Source organism: Hydractinia symbiolongicarpus, chromosome 9 (genome assembly GCF_029227915.1).
Source record: "Hydractinia symbiolongicarpus strain clone_291-10 chromosome 9, HSymV2.1, whole genome shotgun sequence".
Lineage (NCBI taxonomy): Eukaryota > Metazoa > Cnidaria > Hydrozoa > Anthoathecata > Hydractiniidae > Hydractinia > Hydractinia symbiolongicarpus.
In genome coordinates, this window is record NC_079883.1 from 5,232,583 (window position 1) to 5,254,530 (window position 21,948).

General features: G+C 36.1%; 1 protein-coding gene across 1 annotated transcript; it reads right to left on the bottom strand.

Moving 5' to 3' along the window:
• Positions 1 to 157: 157 nt before the first annotated feature.
• On the bottom strand, positions 158 to 15,728 carry LOC130657668 (TOG array regulator of axonemal microtubules protein 1-like). The gene is made up of 17 exons (XM_057460676.1): positions 12,737 to 15,728; positions 11,989 to 12,400; positions 10,257 to 10,354; positions 9,336 to 9,406; positions 8,042 to 9,126; positions 7,767 to 7,863; positions 7,208 to 7,348; positions 6,707 to 6,812; positions 6,454 to 6,540; positions 5,953 to 6,375; positions 5,616 to 5,782; positions 4,630 to 4,675; positions 4,263 to 4,397; positions 4,114 to 4,158; positions 2,066 to 2,237; positions 1,249 to 1,335; positions 158 to 1,078 (listed from the first exon to the last, which is right to left on the bottom strand). The coding sequence occupies exons 1-17, from the start codon at positions 14,495 to 14,497 to the stop codon at positions 834 to 836; spliced, it is 5,178 nt and encodes a 1,725-aa protein (XP_057316659.1). The 5' UTR covers positions 14,498 to 15,728; the 3' UTR covers positions 158 to 833.
• Positions 15,729 to 21,948: the final 6,220 nt, after the last annotated feature.

Genomic DNA, 21,948 nt, shown 5'->3' on the forward strand with positions numbered 1-21,948 from the left:
TCGGCCTCTGGAAGTTTGGCATAATCACTTTATTATGCTTACTGTGAAATCAAAAAAAATTCACAGACCAACAAAGAATACAGAGAATACCCTGGGTTTTAGGTTTTCTAGACTTTGTACAAGCTCAAAGCTTACGATGGACAGTGATGAAACAAAATTGTTATTTAAATAACTATATCTTCTTTGCTTAACAATGCACTGCATTATACACAATTAAAACGTAAACACAAACCCATAACAATAATTTATCTACTACCGCATTTTCACACTCACGTCGCTCTGTCTCTCGAAAACACCCTTAGTCCCGCCATTCAAAAATGTACACGCCCTCACAATAATAAAAATTTAATTTTATACATAACGTAGTACGTGTATAGGTTGTTAAATTTGCTTTCTGATTTGATATTCATAAAAAAATTCTTAAAAAAAAATCTTTATACATTTTAAGAAGAATCAAAGGAATAAATATCTATACATATATATACATGAGGTGCAAACGCATGATTAAAAGACATAAATAAATTTCGCAAGCTTAAAAAACAGAATTAAAATTAAAAAGAATATTTGTTGACCCTGTTTTGATTAATTCACCTATCAAAAGAAAAAACGGTTTTAATTTAACAAAACAGAAAACCCTATACTTTAATATCGTTGGCAAACATTTTTTAAACTTTAAACTTAAGTCTAAAATATTATTAAGGATAGACCTGCTTGTTATCTTGTAGCCAGGTTTTTGTTCCACAAACTGTTGGTAGTTTGCACTAGAATCTGTAACCCAAGTACTACTGGGTTCTTCACCGCAAACTTCTTCAAGAAATAACGACGCCTTTTCTTTACTTTTCCAAAAATGCTTCTAGCCTCTGTGAAGCACGGGCACCTTGCAGCTCGGCCTCTTCGATTAACTTTTCGCCCAAACATGAGTATAAGATGTTACAAAGACGATTGATGGAATGTTGTAAGTTGGCGCGACCAGGCGTAGAAGCACCAGAAGGAGATGCAGACAATATGTTCCACAACAGAGGTAGAACTATTCTAGTAATTAAGCCAGGTTTTCGAGAAAACACGGGCTCAATTATATCTAAATGTGAGACACAACAAGATATAATCTACAAATTCCTTTAAACTACATTACGTTTCTTTGTTTTGTTTTTTATCATAGCATTTTCTAACAACAAGCTAATCTATCACTTCCAGAAGACAAAAGGAGCCTATCACAACTTTTAAAATTGGTAATGTTTTAGAACCTACCAGCTAATCTTTCAGTGAGCTCAGGTTTATTCCGTGTGTTTCCATACTGCACACACGTCACCAAAGGTTGTACCAAACAGGAATTTTCTAAAGAAGAACAGCTTTTTTGTAGGAGTTAATCCCTTTTGGAGAGTTTGATCAAATATATTATCAGTCACACCTTTCGTATTTAATTCTTTGCCATCGTAGTTTTTTTTAAACAAAGGATTACCAAAAACAATTTTGCGAAGATAATAAGACCCCTGTCAGGAAATGGGAAAACTATTTCTTTCCATTAGCGTTGGAGTAACATCAGGGTGTCCATTTAAAAGTTAACCTCGATTTTCCTCACATTTCTTACATTTTTCTTACATTTTTAAGCAAAAACTTCTAAATTTTCTCCTATTTTTTGCTATAGTTATGGCTGATGAACTAGCTAACTGATCAAGGAAGAAGAAGAATGCAATAGACATGAAGAAAAAAGAAAAAAGGGTGAAACATATACAAGCTGAAGATAAAAACTGACATAAAAAGGCATATGCATTACAGGGGGACCTATACGAGAAAAGGTTTAAAAATCCTAACATTTTTCTGACGTTTCATAAACAAAATCAAATTTTCCTGACATTCCTGATAGAGTGGACTCCCTGAACATTCATTGCCAATAAGTGATTGGACTTTGGTATAAAAGAATTACATGAAGTTATTTATCTAGAAAGCAGTAGGGGAAACCAAGGGGGATTGCCCTTTCTTTTTTTAAACTTCACATTCCTCAGAGGCGGTTAACAATAGAGAGTTTAACTCATCCTTTAAAATATTACGGTGATTGTTCACTTACCCACATATTTAGTCAGTGTGACCAGACACTCTTTCGCCGCTTGGAAGATCGCTTCATTTTTTGATGAGAGTGGCACTTTTAGGTTGTTAATAATGACTGTCATTGCTGACGAAATTCCATTTCTCAATATAGGTATACATCTATTAAGTGTTTGCAAAGCATACAAGTTCACCTAATATAGGAAGACATATATAGGTTCACCAAATATAGAAATACACATATAGGTTCAGCCAATATAGATATACACATATAGGTTCACTTAATATAGGAAGACATATATAGGTTCACCTAATATAGGAATACATATATAGGTTCACCTAATATAGGAAGACATATATAGGTTCACCTAAATACGGTAGACAAAGTTTTGCTTACAAGTTTCCATTTCGCGCCATTTCAATACGTCCACAATTTCTGCCTAAGAAATGTGGACGTATTGAACTGTAGCAAAAAAACAAGTTAAGCTCATATGAAAGACCGTTAAAAATTGTCTAGAAATCTTTTATATTTTTTGAAAACTATATTGGTTCCCGATATAGGTCTTGAAATTATTATGTAAAATATTCAAAACAACAAAGTGAATAGGTAAAAAACATAACGCTATATGCCTTGCCAAAACTGTTATACCACACTTGATCGGGGAGATGATGTCATGCATACGTGGAATTTCTAACTTCAAAATCTTAAGAACCAATCAAGATTTTTTTAAAAAAATATACAAATTCCTAAACAACTTAAGTTATGTGTATTATTTCTGTCGAATTACTTTTTTAGAGACGCGTTCCGAGTGAAACAAATAAGATATATCCGATTGAGTTTGGTTTCCAACGATGGGGTGGCTAGAATGCACGGGAATTTCAAAAATAACAAAAAAGTCATGAATTTGGTTTGATCTAGCAGGGTAGAAATAGGAAAGGAGAACCATCTTATTTCGTCTCGCTCGCCTGAGTCTTTTTTGCTGAAAATATGTCTTTTTTGCTGAAAATAACTTTTTTCAAACAAAACGGAGCGCGGAAAAAGCTACTGATTGGATGTCAAATGGATGTCTATCCTCCTAGATTTGGTGAAGTCACGGAAAACAACTTTCTTGAAACTGGTAAAAAATCCAAATGCAATTTTTTATATGAAATGTCATTACATATTTTGATAATTTCCTGTTTACATTTTAAGCATATCAAACATGTTGTGTGGTTTGTACTTATATTAAAGAGTTGTTTTAACTATTAAAGCGTTTGTTTTTATACTTGTTTGTTTTGTTTGCTTGTTTGTTTGTTTGTTGTTTTTGACTTACCTATCATTGCAATAACAAGAGCCTTTGGAAATGTATTTACTGCGTTTAGTGGTTATGGAACTTTTTATAAAAATCTCGCACAATTGTTTTATACACGATACTGAGTCAATCGTACACCACCAGTCTTACTTTCCAAGACTCGTATAATCCATAACAGCTGTGTCACTAATGGAATAACATTTAGCGAGCATCAGCTCTTCGTTGCGTGTGTTTCATTAAGCTGGAACTGTGACGTAACTGTGACTTACAACAATTGCTCAAGAATTTAATGCTATTGTAAAGCAAGCTTAAATCTCACAAAATGTTTGAAATTTTTGCGCAACAATATCGTGTTGTCGTGGAACAGAAAGATGGTTTAAAACTTTAGAAGCAGTTCCTTTTGCAAAATTAATCTTTGAAAAAATTGTCTTTTACTGGAACACAATAATAAGAACATCACACAGGCTTTGTTGCTGAACGACTGTGTACGATGACGTTGTACAACATTTGTGAGAAGTTGTAAAACCATTGGGAACCAGCCTTCATAAAGTTTACCAAAAATGACATTGTTAACAAACGTTAAAATGAACCGAATTTCTAGTCTTAAGTTGTTTTTTTTCGGAAAAATACACACTTATATATCACTAGTCTATATCACTAGGAAAATCCACGTGCTCGCCTGTCCTTTATATAACGCATTTTGTGTTTCCGTAACACGAAGTTTTTCTAGCGGACGGACAAACAAAATACGTTTATTATTATAAAGATGTTGACATACCTTACTATTAGAATCCGACAACCTGGGACAAAATTTGTCAAAAACCTGCAACAAAAAAAACAAGACTTTGATTATAAAATATCTACAATGATTTACATTTATATTTATTTGTATATGATGTTAATAAGTAGAAACGAATTTGAATGTACCTTGATGGCATGCGCCGCAACGCCCGCTGGATTCATCGAGACAAGATCGTAAAAGTCATCGAGAGCTTCATAACGTTCACTCCAGCTACTTGCTTCGAGTTGATCAAGCTTTGAGTAATCCAACTGCGCCATAGCCTGAATAAAAAGGGTAAGGTTTTATATGGAATGATTGCATAAAAAATATACGCCCTTTAAAATACTATTATAAAATGAGTGGGAGGGAAAGGGGGCGAATGCACAAACTTTTAACAATTACAAAAGATAAACTTATAAAAAACTAATTAAGATAGGACTAAGAGATGTGATACAAGAGAGCTTTGAAAATATGGAATGTTAAAAATCTCTTTAAAAAGACGGAAACACTCGCCTTTTTATCGTCACCTGGTACTCTTTTCTTTCGCCTCCCTGAAGACCTAAAAACACATTACACGTTATCTTCAGTCGTTAACAAAATGTTTAAAAAAAACGCGCTTGAAAATATTTGCTAAAATTACATTCCCTCTTCTTTCTTGCAGATTTTTATTGATGGAAGAATTTCAAGAGAAAGCGATATCTTTCGGGAAACCCAAGGCAACATTAGAGTGGGGCAAAGGATAATTTTGTCAGGGGTTTAATTTAATTAGCAATTGTAGAAGAAAATACACCCTTTGTTAAAATCAATATTAATTTGAGGCTCTGTTGTTTTGTCGCTGCTTATTTTTTTTTAAAAAATTATTCGTTGCGTGGGTGTTGTCTATCGCAAAAATACAAACTACAGCCTACATTAGGCATACCTTTATATTTGAAAATAGTGTAATTTTATAATTGCGACGGTTTCCTTAGAAAAACATTGTCGTTGGATGGAGAAAAGCCTATTGTTTTCAAATTAGAATTCCAAACAGGTAACACGCTTTCTACTTTGGGATTAAACTTTCGCGTTATTAAATTCGCCGCGAAAGTTTTGGAATAATCTTTTCCGTTTAATTATTTTGAGAGTTTTCCGCGGAAATAAACTTCCGCGTATTCGAGAGTTTTTTTTATTTCACGGGAATAGATTTTCGCGGTTTGCAATTTTAACAAAATTATTAGTTGAATTGAATAAATGTGTTAATTAATGTGTTAATTAATTTTTATTATTTCGCAGAAATAAACTTTTGCGGTTGAGCAACTTAAGCGTGTTTTATGGAAAAAGCCTTCGTGGCAAATTGAAGTTAAATTACCGCGAAAGTTTGTCTATTAAAGTAGTAGGCTTCAATCAACCCTGGATTGATACTTATTCGATAATTTTCTTCAAATTCGAGTTTTAGGATGTCTTATACGATTTCTGACAGCATTAAGTTTATAACAGACAACGTTTAATAATTTTTTATGCACCTAGACTCAGCCTCACATTCAATTTCATCAATGTTTTCTGCATCTTTTAGTACTGAACGCGTCGGAGTAATGTTGCGTGATCTACGTGATGTAGCTGGTGATGGCATAGCTGAATTTCGCATAGACTTTCGTAAACTGGCGGATCCTGTGGGTGGTTCTCCTAAACCCTAGAACATAAATCACTTAATGCTTAAAATGACATCTTTAGTGTAAAACAAGAAGACAATACGGATAAAAAAAACTGGAGGTTATATTCTATAACGTACAGACTACCAGACAAACGCAAATATTAGAGAATCACATGCGAGATATTAGCTGGTTAAAGGTATTAAGATACCTTATTTTTTAGGTTTTCCACAATGTCACGAACTGGTCTCAAGTTGACTGATGCTAAACGTTTCTGTAGTATGCTGTCCAACTCGGGGTGATGAACTAAGAGTAACAGTATTCTTCTAGCGTGATATCTTGCGTCCGGTTGGGCGTCAACAGCAAGTTTGCTAGCGATGGGGACGATGTCTTTGTGTGAAGAAAGCAAACGAGCTGAGCCAATATTTTCGGCAATGTCAGCCAGAGATTTAGCACAAGTCTTCCGAACATGGGCATTTATATGTTTACTCCCTGATACTATAATGGCTGATATAGCTTTGACGGGATGAACATGATCGACAAGGTTATTCATAGCATGTTCGACATCTGCTCTTATAAACTGGTTGGTGTCGCCCGCTTTGAGCAAAATAGTTTTCAAAATGACTTCTAACTCCTGAACAGAGAAGTTAAATAAAATTTAAAAAAGAATACACGTAAAATGAAAATGAAACGAAGTATAAAAAAGTCATACCGGTTCTACAAGCCGTGGAACGTGTAAAAAGAAGTCACCTATGGAGCTTAACGCAAGTCGAGTGACTTGTGAACGGAGGTTTTTCACCTGTAAAAAATAAGATGGATTATAATAACATAGGGTATTGCAAACTAAAAACGAAAATTATTTTTCACGTACTAAACAGCTCACATTTAAGACGACATGTTTAAAGCAATTAACACATATGGATTATAATCGAAACGAAACCAAACTAAACCAAACCAAACAATACCTGTCCTAGCACAGCTTCGACAATCATATGAAAGTCATCAGGGAGATATTCAGGATGAAATTTTGCAAGACGTCTAAATGTGACCAGACCCTCGCATTTGCATTCCCTAAACATAAAATGAATATTATTTCATAACTGTGTGACTACACACAGAATTGTATGAAGTGTTAAAATGAAACACTCGTCTTAAAAAAATCATATTTTAGGGGTTTGAAACACACCACTTTTTTTTTAAAGAATCATATTTTGGAGGTTTAGCCTGGATGTTTCTTTACTTTAAAAAGGTTTTCTAAAGATTTATGGAGTCAGACCAGTCTTATAAAATTAAAATCATTTTTAGCAAGATCTCTGTCAATTTACAAATTTAATTTTTAATTTCTCAATATTTTGCGAGTTAAAAATTAACCTATAATCTCTGCCTTAGGTTAAGAAATATAGTGTTACTTATAAAAAAAGACGTTTACTTCTAAGGTCTAAAACGCAATTAGGGATTTTCCTTACCAGTCTTCAGGACCAGACGCTAGAAGTTTAAGTCCGTGAGCCACGGCTTGTTGTGGGTTACTAAGATGCTGCTCAAGATCTTCTGAATAACTAGAACTTCTAGGAGGGGGCGTTTCTTCTTCCATTATCCGAGGTGAAGAACTGAAACATTAAAAAATAAAATTACATTGACTATAAAGTTTTTAACATGCATGCGTGAAACAACAAATAAAATAGAAAATTAATTTTGCATTGCACAACATTGGATGAAATTGCAAAGCACTATTAGAGTGATACACGTTGGGATTCCATATCCAGGACACTTTTGATTTTAAGAAGAAATTCTTACATGAGCCGATAATCTGAAAATCTCCGAAAACTGAAAAAAACTTGTTTCACTGAGAAGAGGGTGGTATCTGCCCTATTTAGTAACATGTCTGTCTTGGAAAGAATTAAACCATTAGTGTTCTACTTATAGAACTTCTAATAACAAAATTAACATGTATAATTATTTGATTGCTAGATCTGGGTTCTTTTCTTATCCCCATGTAAATGTATAACACTGCACAGAAATCCTTACCTCGTCACATTCTTTCTTTGAACTTGTGGAGAGCTAGAAGCTTTTAGTGGAATGCTACGTGTAGCTTTTTGTTGTTTTTTGCCTTGTATCATCAAATCTAAACAAAGGTAGGAATTATCACCATCGGAGTTTAATAAGACTTTAAGCAAGACTTTATACATCTAGATCTATGCAAGGCGAAATACTGAATGACCTCGAGATCTTAAAATATTTAGCTCTTGTTATAAAACAAACTTTTATTATGTTGTAGCAGAAGTTTAAATAATCCAGACTACCTTCATTGTCACTGCTATTGTTGTTGAAGTCTGTGTTTTTATTTTTTTCTCTAATTCTAGCTTTCTTGTTCTCTTTGTTGATTTTGTTGTCATCAAGGCTGACATGGTTTTGAAACATAGCAGCTCCATTGATCTGCAAGTCATGGCTGTTTCGATTTATGTCACTTTGCTCGTGTCCAGGCAGCCATTCTGATACAACATTTTCAGCTGTTGTCTCAATTTCGAATTCAGTGAACGAATCTATTTTTTTCTGCGGTCTACGATTTAAAGGTACTTCTATACTTTTATTAACAGCAACTGGCTTTGGGTGTTTGCGATTCTTTTTGAAATTACCAACCGGTATGTCGTCATGATTTAATATGTTTTGATTGTTCTCATCATTCCGGTGTATGTCTTTGGCAGTTATTTTTTGCTTTTCATTTGTTAACCTCAATTGTTCTTCTTTTAATACCCGTTCTTCCCATGAACCTCTTCCCTCAGAATCCTGTTTATCAGCCAAAGCATGCCAGTCATGGTCATGTTCAGTATAACTTGTCCTCCTTTTCAACCCATCCACTGTATCTAAAGATCTCGACATGCGATTCTCTTTCTTGCGCTGCACAACTAGGGCTGTATCTGTTGATTGGCGAAGTCTGTCCTCTTTTAACTTTCGCAACTTTTCTTGTGCTGATCTTGCGAGTTTTGGAGCACCAGGAAGCTCATTTTCATCCAGACTGTCTGGACTTGACATTGAAGATTCACCTTTCACTTGCATAGGATACTCGTTAAATGATTTATGCCTTGGACTATTTCCTGTACTGACATGAGACAACACCTTAGCATGTGGAATTCTTATGCATGGTGAATGGTTGCCATGCCTACCAACAGGGGACACAGGGGATAATATTTCTGGAGAAACATTAGCAGTGATCAAATTAGTCGGAATAGCAGGAGTAGAATTACTGAGCTTTTTCATTCTGTTTAAATTAGAAACTTCGGCAGTTCCTTGCTGTGTGTCAGAAATTGTTCTGTTTGTAAGACGACCTGATGGAGTGCGATGAATTGTTGGTCTTGATGGAAAAGGAGAACTAGAATCAAGTGATATTCTAAATGCAAAAGATTACATAAAACAATGTGGACATAATGTCATGAATTGATTATTTTCAAAGTAGTTGATTTATTTGCACCATTATTTAACCCCTAATTGCCTAAAGCAAATTTTTCAGCACTTGTTTAAAATTTGGCAATTCTGGGGATGTAAATTGTGAAGTTTTGGAATCATCTAACAAGTAGTGATAAAACTTAATAAACAAACCTCCTTCTGGCAAGTGGATCTTTGTTAGTTTTTGGAAGAGTATGTGCTAAGATTGATTCATTGTTATACTCCTAAAATAAATCGAAATTAGAAAAAATGAATAATGAATTTCCTAAATTTCCTGTCAGGAAATAATACTTAAATTGTTTGCATATACAGTAATTTTTTTAATACTGTTTGCCGACTTGTAGTTTGGATGCAAGTCATTCAGTCAGCAGATTTTTTTTTACCTTCTTGTCAGACGAAAAAACAAACTATTTTGTTGTCTATTTTGGTCTTCTCATGATGCTTTTTTGTCAGGCTTTAATAGCTTGTTCTTAAGATGGACCAATGTTCTTGAAGTGGAGCACTCCACAACAGTTATAAAAGACATTAGTGCCATCTTTACATGTCAAAACAATTTGAGTAGGCACATTTTAACTGAAATCAGTGAAATATAAAAAAAAAATGTTAAAAAATCCTGAATCAAACATTTTTGTGGTCAGCGAGAAAATGTGAGGGTCGGTTGGAAATGGAAAACAAATAATTGTTTAAGGAAGGCCTATAAGTTGCCTTGGGGAAAGCTAAACCATTTTAAATGTGTGAAAACATACCACTATTTCTTAATTGAGAAAATACCCCCACCTACAGACAATTATAAATAACACACACGTGACTGAAAAAACGATACCAAAAGATTGATTTAAAATGTATTAGGCACTTCACATATTAAAAAATTATGCAAATTCGCACTAAAATAAAATTGACTGAGAAAATGGATGTGTTGTTTATTTCTCATCAAACCTAATAACCTCATAAACCATAATTCACAATAAAAATGGCACAAGAATGATGGGGTAAAGTTCTCTGCTTTATCCATATCAACTTTGGGCTAGAACCAAAAAATGGGGTTGCTTATATAAAAAACAGGAAATGACCAACCTTGTCCATATCCCATTGTTTTCTTGATTCTATTCGCATTTTCTGTTTTTTCTTGGAAGCTGAACGAGCTAATGCAGGCTTCACTGGTACTGGTGAAGCTAAAGGCAAAAGAAAATATCATTTCATATTTCTTAGTAACACTATAACGACAGCATTATAAAAATGTCAAAAATTTTTAAAAAAGCAATGTTAAAAACTCTAGAAAGTACTTGTTTTTATTCAAACATCTCAATATCTGGGTATATCAGGGGTTAAAATAATGGTTGGTCGATGATCATGACAGACCAGATTTGGCATATAACTGACCATTTTTTTGTCAATTTGCTTGGTCATTATTTTTTGTCAGGTGATAATAATTTCCTTGGCACTGCAAAGATGTTATACTAAGTTTAAAAAGTGTTGTAAACTGCTGTGGATTTTTAGCTCCAGTGTATCACTTATAATCATTTTTGTCCCCTGTAAATTTGAAGGATCCTTATTTTCTCTTTAAAATCTTTCTGCCGACAAATTAAATAAGAACACACATGACGTTTTGTTATTTCAACAGAAGACTATAGAAACATTCATGTGTAACACATGGATTGCAAGTCAACTTAAAGCATTTCAAGGTCACAACCCCCTGCTGCCTTGTCACACTTATGACTGAGGAACGAATTTTTTCATTTTCGACATCCTTAAAAGTTACTCTTTCAAAATTAATTGTTTGCATCAGTGTGATGTTAATCTTTTCGCTAACAGATTAAGTGTTGTAACTTTATTAAATGCTTTTAGGTCTAAAGGGTTAAAACCTGCTTTGGTATGTTTTTAAAAAAAAAAAATCCATCTTTGCTTGGTTTTCAAGGTGAATACAATTTGCTATATAAGCATTCTAGGGGCCACAGTGACATGGGAGGAGCATATATGTATATATATATTTACACTCCCTGTTATATGCCGGAATAAGGATGAAGGAATTATTACATCATATGGGTTAAATATTAAATTGTATTTTGCGGGATATTAAATAGAATTGTAAAGAGCAAAATGGCCAATAACAGCTATATAAAGTCATGTTTTGAAGAACCCTAATTTTAAACAACTCTCACTGAGTTATTTATTGTGGACTATTATTATACCTGGAATGTCTAATTTCTGAATAATTTTATTATCAAAACTAGCTTGCAGCTATAAAATAATTTTTATTTCCAAAAGAAGGAAGTTATTTCTTTAAAAAAAAATGGGAGTGACGAAAAACCGTTATCTGTAAAGAGTTTGTAGGCTAACAATGGTCATTGAATTAGCGCCCCAGAATAGTTTAATATAAAAGTTTCCCTTTTTAAACATACATATTGAAAACTTCATGCTCAGAATATCAAGAAGAGAAATAGGGATAAATAAAACATGATAAATATTAGAAACAACACTTCCCACTTTCAAAAAATATTCATAATTAATGAAAAAACTCCATATTATTTTAAACTTTAAATATTTTGCTGGTAACCCAGTATAAAAATAATAACACAAAGAGAATAGACACCAAATTTGAATAGAAAAATTTTTTTTTCTACAATCTACAGGTCATTTATAAACTGACTGGTTACCATGGTGATAAGAGAAGATTTAACTAAAAAACACTTTCTAACTGCATTCAAAAATTGCTCTATTTAACTATTTATAAGCAACAAGTTTACTTAACATAGTAAAAAACACTAGTAACAATCCCAACTTATCCTACAAAAATGTACAACATTACCTTTTTCATTCGGAGAAAGCATTCTTGTAGGTGTTAAAGTTCCATTAGTCGGAGAAAATAATGGGCTAGTACAAGCATCTTCAAAAATTAATGTGTCATCTTTCGCATTGGAATTTAAACCCAACTTATTGTATGTCATGTTAAATTGTCGGCCATCTCTTACATTGGGAGGTAACATGTTTAAAAAAGCCATATTGGGATTAATCATAGCGGAATCTGCTTGTAGACCAGCAGCTTTAAATATCTTCATTCTTTGCTTGTGCATTTCAAAGGTTACACCTGGTGATTCTGGGCGTGGATAAATATATGGATCGTGATGGGACGCAGCATTTGAATGTGATGCAATCTTGTTGGAATTAGAAGAGCTGTGTATAACATCATTGTTCTTATTAACAAGATTGTTATGTCCATACTAAATTAATGTAAAAAACAAGATATACAAAGTATAGCCTATTGTACAGAAAATGATACAGAAAATTCAATGTCAAACCCGTTTAGTAATGCATCATGTGACAAACTTTGATTTAAATATAAAATTAGACAGTGTTATATTATGGCCATAGGGAGGTGTTAAATAAAATTCATGCAGTACATAATCACCTTCTTAATTTGAACACAAAAGGAATAAGAATATTGGTTCAAACTCCTTGTATAAATTATGTAACATAAAACAAGAAACCAAGGGTTTATACTGGAGACCATGTATAATTGAAATTCAGTATAATAATTGGAATAAAAAATAACTAACCAGTCGGACTGGTGCACTTCCAACAGTTTTCCTTGGTTTTACTTCCACATTAAATTCATCGTCATTCTGCCAGGGCAATTTTTTCTTGCCAGCACTGAAACGTCTACGTTGGATGCCATCATCATGATTATGCCTGGACGTATTTCCACCACCAGCAGATGACCCTGCTTTGACCCATGCTACATCAGGTTCCATGTGTGCACCTCTGCTGCTATTAGCTGGCACGTTCAGTCCATATTCAACCAATCCATCTTGATTAATACAAGGCAATTTCCTTCTTTGCATTCTTGCTTGCACTGCAACTAACACTCCATCCCCACCATCCACACTTTCTAAAGCATTTACTGCAGAAACAAGTGGACTTAATTGACCCGACCCAAGATGTTGGGCCAAAATTGTAAAACATTCCAAACTTGCATGTCTTACCCTTCTTTTCGGATCTAGTAAAGTAAATGCTAACTGACCAGCTAGTGCAGGCAAATCAAAGTCACAACTTGGAAAGCTCAACAAAGCAGCTGTAACCATGTTGACTACTTCTTCGCGAGTACGTGTATTTTTATGTTTAAGATATGGTATTACTGATTGTATAAATTTCATTGGTGATAAACAATGCATTAAAGATAACGAAATCCTTAAATTAATCTTTCTAACAACAAGTTTTGGATCATTAAGTTTTTTAAAAAGAGTTTTTATCACAATAGGTAAATGCGTCTGAACATGAATATTAATTTTCAGAATTATATTATGCACAATATTAAGAGCAGTTAGAGAGACATTCAGGTTAGTATCATCAACCAGGTCAACTAGGTGTTCAAATATTTTATGGTAATTTTCTTTTAACAAATCATCATCTGCATTTAAATTTACCACTTCCATCAGATTATTTATAGCCTCTGATCGCTCTTGCCACGTATTTTTACTTGTAAGTCTATTAATTATTCTTGCAGGTACAAAACCATAAATTATATCACCATTTTTATTTTCTATGACTGATTGCATAATTAGCTTCTCATTTTCTAAATGAGGTGTCACACCACTGTTTAATGAGGTCCTAACAAAACTGCTGTTTTCAAGAGTTTTTCTATACTTTGTGTTTAAATCATCATCTAATGACATAACAAAATCTTCAAAATGGTCACGGTCCATAACACCTTTAATGTGTTCTAAACATAAAACGACAGGGAGAGTTGAATCACCATTTTCAATTTTTGACACTGTTTTTAGCACAGATGTAAAAATCTGCTCTAACAGAACATCAGTAAAACCAGAACGAATTAATGCAGGTATAGCTAATAAAACTTCGTTTCGCACCAGTCTTTGGCTGTTATTAATGCCATCTTTGATTAAGTAATTAATAACCATGGACTTATTTGAACTATGCTTGAAATAAGTATGTAGAGTTTGTAATGCAGCCTTTTTTACAGGTGCATTGCGATGCAACAGATTTTGCAATAACTGAGGAAACAAAAGTCCCATGTGATTATCTAAATCATAACCATACATTGGTATTGCGTCACTTAATATATCCATTGATAATATCCTTGTAGATGGAGAAGTATCAGAAAAACTCGAACTTAAGATATCAACAAAAATAATAGGATCCTCCCAGTTAAATTTTCCGCCATTATTTTTTAGCGTAGCTTGTAGTTCTTGCAGCAATTCAACACGTTTTTCTGTGGAATCAAAACCATCAACTCCTATCGAGTTAACACCATCCACATTACCAACCTTTTTCTCTATTTCAAGTATATTTAAGGTCATTTTAACTAGTAACTGGCTAGCTATTGCCAGCTCTAGGTAGAAGATAAATGTTCCATCTGGAAGGGCATTTTCTCCTCTAAAAATAATAAATAATATTTTCTGTTAGAAAAGTATGTATATCCAAGTTGCTGTATTCTTCATACGCTTCAGTTTTGTTTTGTTTTACTTCTCTAGAATTGCTTGTTTATAGATAACGAATGGTAGCTAACTCCGGACACGATGATGAACGATGTTACAACAAATCTTTAGCAAATTCTCAGCTTAGACCAGAAAATGTTTTGTACATTGTCCGTATTTAACAACGAGATAAACAGTTTAAAAAATAATAACCATAAAATCTGTTATCTTTACGGATTAACATTAAATTTGTCATTAAAAAACTACTATTTTTTCTTCTCTAAAAATTACGGACAGAAGCTTTTCCGCCATTTTATGGGAAATCTAATGTAAAGTGTTTTTTAAATTATCGCATTTATCTCCATTACATTATGCTAACATCAACATAAAAACAAACCAGCCTTATTATCTAAAGAACACAAATAAATTAACTTAGTCGTGTTGCAATGTAATATTTTTAGTTAATTTTAGAATAACAACGGCATGGTAATTGCCAAGTCATATAATAACATAACCTAAAGGTTTAGCAAAAAAAATATCATACTGGTAATTCGTCCTCTGATATCCCGTTTCTCGCTTTTATCTCCATTATATTTTGCTTTTTAGCAGCCATAGCAACACATTTCGATGGAAAACGCACACAAAAAACATGCCGAAAATTTAATCAGCCCCCTTTTTGTCCGCCAAAATTTTCAAGGGTATTATATTTTCCTCAGAATTTCGTCTCTTAGGGCCAACGAGAGTGTTGTGTATATTTTAACATATTCTTTATTTAGCCGATAAGGATTTTGTGGTGTAGTCAACCTCATCCTCGTCCCCAGGATGTCCTTAGTCCCGTTATTACGACCGCTAGAGAGATATATATTCGTTCTGGGTCAACCCAAACTGTTGCTTCAAAGTCCCTCTGTGGATACCTAAAAATATTTGTTGGCATCATCACAAAATCTCCGCTTTCAACATTTTCCGCCCTGCTCCGAAGCACCTTTTCGAACTATTGTTGAACATCCTCGCTTCCAACCTCTCCGTAGCTACCTCCAACCTCTAAAAAAGGGGAGTTCCTGAGAATCTGACGGCATCGCACAATACAGATGCAGAAATAGAGTAGAGAAAGGGAAAGTCCTTACTCAAAAGCCTATCTAGGGCTTGCGTTATAAATGAGTGCTACAAATCATTTCAAGACGCAAGACATGTAAAACAAAGACAGTGCAGATGATCCTGATATGTTTGTTATATGTTCCAGATCAGTTCCAAACGCAAAACATACGCAACAAGGCTGTTGCGAAGGAGCCCCCCCCCTCGTCCCCAGGGCATCTTGTATCTCAAGAAACAACAGGTGCTGGGAACGAGGTCAGGAGGAGCCCAGTGTGCTTGATGATGTCTCAAATCATCATAAAACCTAAGACATATGTAACAAGGCAGTCGAGGCTTAGACCCATGCATCCCTGTTCTCCCGGATCGGTTCAAGACACAAGACATGTGTAACAAGGATGATACGGCTGGACCGTTTTTGATCGAATATGTTCCAACATCAGTTCAAGTCTCAAGACATATGTAACAAGGTTGTTGAATATGATCCTTACTTTTTAAAGTACGTCCCAAATCATCTCAAGACATGTGCAATATGGTTGTTAAAAGTTACCTTATTGTATTTAGTATCTTCCGGATCATCTGAAGACTCAAAACTTAAGTCGAGGTAAATATGAGTTTAAGACCCAAGACATGTGCAATGAGATTGTTGAATAATCTTCTTTTTTTTTGATTCTCTTTTTTTTCTTTTTTTTTTTTCTTTTTTTTTTGCCGTTGAAGAATTTACAGTTTTCCGTAAAAATAAAATACAAATCTTAAGCTATTATATCGTACTAGTCGTTGCCCGTGGAAAAATCCACGGGTTCGCCCGTTCATTATATTTACCCGTCGCAACAAAGTGGATAAAAATATATCGCATTTGATATTCGTATTTCCGTAACATCATTTTCTAACTCAGCGGGGGGTCCGCGCAGAGACAGACAGACGACGGCTATTATTATAGAGACTAGTCGTTGCCCGTGGAAAAATCCACAGGTTCGCCCGTCCATTATATTTACCCGTGGCAACAAAGTGGATAAAAATATATCGCATTTGACATTCGTGTTTCCGTAACATCATTTTCTAACTCAGCGGGGGGTACGCGCAGAGACAGACAGACGGAATACGGCTATTATAATAGAGATAATCTAAAGATAGGATTGCATATGCTAAAAATGTTAGCTAAAGAGGTAAAATATGGCAGGAGCGGGAGAAGGCTATAAAAGCCTAATCACCAGTATGTTCCAGATCACCAGTATGATCCAGTATGTTCCAGATCATCGCAAGGTCCAGACATGTGCAACAAGGTGGTTGAATATGATCCCGATGCACTCCCTGGTGTTCCAGACTGGTTTGTTACGTTAGAAGTATTGAAAAAAATGTAATTACAAGTGGTATAAGGCCTATCACCATCGGAACGCACAAAATCCTGGAATCAAGATTGAACTGCTAACGGCAGCGTGGCATCCCAACAGTGTTATAGGTTGGTGCTTTTCAGAGGATGGGAAGAAAAATTTTAAAAAATTGGGGAGCTGATTAAACATTGCTTGGGTTGCTGACCTATAGAATAAAGCGATGCAACAGTCGTGCGATGATTGTTAACAATACTTGATGAGTATGATAGATGCAAGTGTGGTCAAAAACCGTGGTGGATGAATAAAATGCTTTGCTGGTGGTGCTATCAGGAATACATCACGTATAACAGAAGCAGTTGCGAATGCCATGAGGTAGGTCTATCCATTATCCGATGCTAGTTACACCTTGAAAATCACCAAATAAAAGAAGGATGTTGAAATTTGGAGACAAGACCGTCAAGTCGAAAGACTTTTACAGTGGCGTAACGTACAATATCCAGTATGTGCGATGTTATTGACAATACGTTGCGCTCTCATGATTAAGCTGAGCTCATAGTTGCTGACAATACCGTTCTCTATAGCCTTAGAGATGACATCTATGATGGAGTTTAGTTTGGACTCAGCAAGTAGTCTTATACACTCAGGCTTCTGTGTTCTTAACAATAAGCATTCCTCAGACCTGCTTCGTTGATTCTAATCGCTGGCGTCATACCTTTCATAGTAATACACAGTGGCGCGCCAAGGCCTCTTGCTAACGCACCAATCCCACAACCGGTAGCTATGATGTAATCCGTGATCACAATACCAAATCCATGTATCATGCATCTTAAACCTTTTTGCAAATGCATCACGTACTTCGGCAAGGAAAATGAGGAGTATTCGACCTTCGCAGTTTGTATACCTGGCTTTCATCCTGCATACTATCGTCTCAAAAGCACTGGGCGGCAATGTCGGATATAATTTCATACTGTCCATCTTTATTCTACAAGTACCTGCACGGTAAGTGCCATAAAGCTACATTCTGATAGAACTCTTCGGTCAGCATAAACTCGAGCATGTCTGTTGACCCGTTAGAAGTCGTATCGTGTGCAACGCGTTCATGAACGTGATCCAGGTAACATTTTGGTCAGGCTTCATATTTCTGATAATGTAACCTGTGGTAAGAAACACGTTTAACAATGTAGATCGAATACTAATCGACTTCAGGGCAATGCTTGTAAACTGACCTAGGCAATCGTTAAAGATTGTTGGTTTAACGATATCTGTGATGTAGAGTTTCTTCATCTTTTCTCTACAAGAAAAGATAAACATTTACTCGTATAATGTAAGGTTTAAGTACAAGTCTAACCTGAGAGAGTGGCCCCTTGGCATTCCTAACGTTGAACATCAATATCTGTACATATCGACGGGCAGCAACACGCACATACCTGTGGTAATCTCCGAGTTTACTTAGTATCCCATCAATATTCTAACGACTTACCTTAACGATTTTGTACGAGTTGAATGAGCGGCAAGCGTTGGAGTACTGGAACATTCAGGTCAATTTCGTAACGCATTGTGCAACGACAGCACTGGGAATATCTGTGAAACATATGACAGGATCACTACCGCTCATCAACAGCATTTTTCGCTTCCATGTCTACTACCATATGCGACATATACTCGGAAGGATAAAAGTGCCCATTTTTAACCGGTACAACAATCCGATATCCGGATTTACGCAAGTGTGTCGCGAGTATGGTGCAGATCCTAACGGTATGTAAAAGTTCAAAGCAAAAGTGCGTCACTTACCAAGGGTGAATGATGGCCACAAGTTAAGGGTGACTACCCAAAGATCATCATGCCTACAAGTCAGGGTCTCACCTTGGAAGGTTTGACAAAGCTTAGTGAGTTCATTAGAGTGAATGCGGTGTTTCAACTTGGCTCACAAGCACAGGCAAAAGCCTGCTCAATAGGTTCTGGTGCAGACAAGTATACAGTATACAGAGAAGAAGATATCGGGAAGATATAACATACATAAACTATCTAAAGAGTGGTGCAGTACGCTCGAATTCCGGTAAATTTTGTCGTGATGCCAAGCGTGTACATGTTACCTTCGGATATGAACATGCACATGGTTAAAATTCAGGGAAATAACAGCAACAACTTGGATGCAAGGACTTACCTTTCACGGTGAATTCTGGCATCCAATTCGATTTGAATAATAGACCTCCAGAACGACTTGAATATTCGTTTATCAGGAGTCAGTTTTTCACACCTTTGTCATACTCTCCAACCAGCCCAGCCAGCACGTACGACAACTCAAAGCTCTTCCCCAGAAATTGTGAAATACGTACTATCTGTATCCATAAAGATACACACAAACTTCAGACGATCTACACACGTCTCTATTATTAATTCATGGTGGAACTCGAGCATACGTAGCTTGGCGAGCTGGTACACTGCAATGCCACATTGGTAGGCTCGATTATTACTCACCTTGTATTTACCCACTCTGATCTCATGCGCATCGCCTATCCCCTTAAGGTCCTGGAAAAATGGAGATCGCACGGCTTGACCTACCTTTTTTCGTCGCAGATAAATGTTGTATTGGAATGCCTTTCCAGTCTTGATCTTACCGTAGAACGAGTTTCCCCTAAGCTTTGCTGAACCTCCAGTTATTCGCTTGTCAGGGTTTGCATCTGCCTGTCTTCGAGCGTCAGCAATCTCCTGAGGAAACCATGCAAAAGATCGACCCCGGTTGTACTTGATGCATTGGTGAAAAGCTATCACTCTTAACCACTGCAGGTACCACTTTAGGACTGGCGTGTACAGAAGGATCTTTTCTGCTTTTATCAACCCAAGGAGCTTACGCGTACCAGGCTTGCGCCCTGTCCTTTTAGGTACTTTTGCATATGCTTAGGGATTTAGCCACGAACAGCGGAGATATTTCGCTGAATTTTTCATCCAGCTCAGGAGGTACCTTAATGTCTATCTGTGCGAACCCGAACAAGGATCCGTTTAGCATGCCTTTGGATAGTAGCTCTAGGCTATCGCTTGCTGTTAGCGTAGGAACCTTGATCAATTTTTCTTTACCACAAGGGAAGTCGTTCTCCAATGTGCAGCTTAATTAGACTCTTGTTCATCACATACTTCCTCGATACGCCAGCAATACTCACGGCGTTTTTCAAAATGTCTATATCATCCTTGTAATACTGGTGTCTAGCCTTGTCAGCCGCTTCAATGAACAGCTCTACGTCGGCTAGGTTGTACTTACGCATCCATTCCATCATGGTGACACAGCCTCGCTTGTAATTCTCCGCGCAAAAGGTTTCATACTCTTCAGGGGCCAGCGTATTTTTGCTATACCTGCTTTGCCTGCTATAGAAGTTCTCGTGTGCAACGTGTGTAACAGGCCGACGTGAGTCAGATTGTTGTAACCCGTTAGCAACTCGTATGGAAATACGATCTTTTTCAGCTAACACTCTAATGACTTGCACCGTCTATCATGAACTTCGATGTCGTTAGCAACATATAGCCGTTGTCCTTCTTCGCTACTGTGATTCTTTCACTGTGGTATTTTAAAATCTGATCGACAAAGTATCCTTCTTTCATGTGGATATCGTACTGATCACCACCACCGGGTTCACCCACTTGTTGCAGCTTACCCGAGTCTTGAACGGGCATATTGAAGCCTTTTGGTCTTGCATACATCTGTCTTGAAGTTCTGCTCTCAAACCGTGACGAGGTTATACACTACCTTTCGTATGGCTATCTACTTCTTCTTAGTCTGCTCGTAGCGGTACGTATTGCATGTCACAGTACTTGTATCCTTCTTGCAAGCGTGTTACTCGTAGACGGTCTTCGTGGTAGACTCATACCCGTCTATTTTAAGCTCATCCTTTCCTTTTTGTATGACACGTTTTCCATTATGCCTACACAGTGGGTGGTGGATGTGTCGTTCTGTCTCCATCGACATGTACTCTAACCATTGCGATAAATTTCTCGCCGTAAAAGATATTCTCTGACTTGCTCACCATAAGCTTACTCTTTCTTGCCTTTAAAGATGATCGTAGTCTTGTGGCCATTGCATTCATGCTGCTTGAGATGACATGCTTGTATAAAGACTTGCCCAGAGTCAGCGCATTTCCACTGTCACAGCATCCAAAAATCCTTAATGTAAAAGCAGTGACCCTCCAGCATACCTAGGTTGATGTCATTCAAATCCTGATACCCCACGGTGCATTTTTGCTGTTTTTCTTTGGTTCGTAGACTCTGATGTTAAAGGTTTGAAATCTTTTAATATCTATCAGCTTTGTAGAGTGCATGTCCTTACGTTTTAGCTTCGGGTTTTCGTAGTACTTCCGCGCTTTGAGGGCTTCCAATTTGATATGCTTTTCGCCCTGGTCTCCGTCTCCACAGTAGTGAGCGGCAAGACATCGTCGCACACATTAACCGTCAGTTGTTTTTCCAGTATGGAGATACCACACTGCCACCTTTGTGAATGTTGCAGCTGCAGACAACCTCAAACATCTGTATACTTTCGTCGAATATCTGCGCATGCGTCAATTTATGATGATATCAGCAGGTCACGTGACTCATTTGCGCAACAGATGTTTAAGGAAATTTCCGTTTTTAGGAGGGGACCCGTGGAGGGTGTCGGAGGCATCGAATGGAACATGAAAAACGCAATCATACCTGCAATCATAACTATATCTACCAGGTCCAACCTGGTCTCCAGGACTCTTCCACGCCTACGATATTATATAAAATTCCTGAGGACGAGGTTAACTGATTCCGACTGCAAGAGAACCCCTGACTTTAAAAGTGGAAATATTAGTCACTTATTTTTTAGGCATTTTGGTTATTAATACACAAAATCAGTAAAATTCTTATTCGACAAAAACTAACAGGTAACACGGCCTTTTAATAATC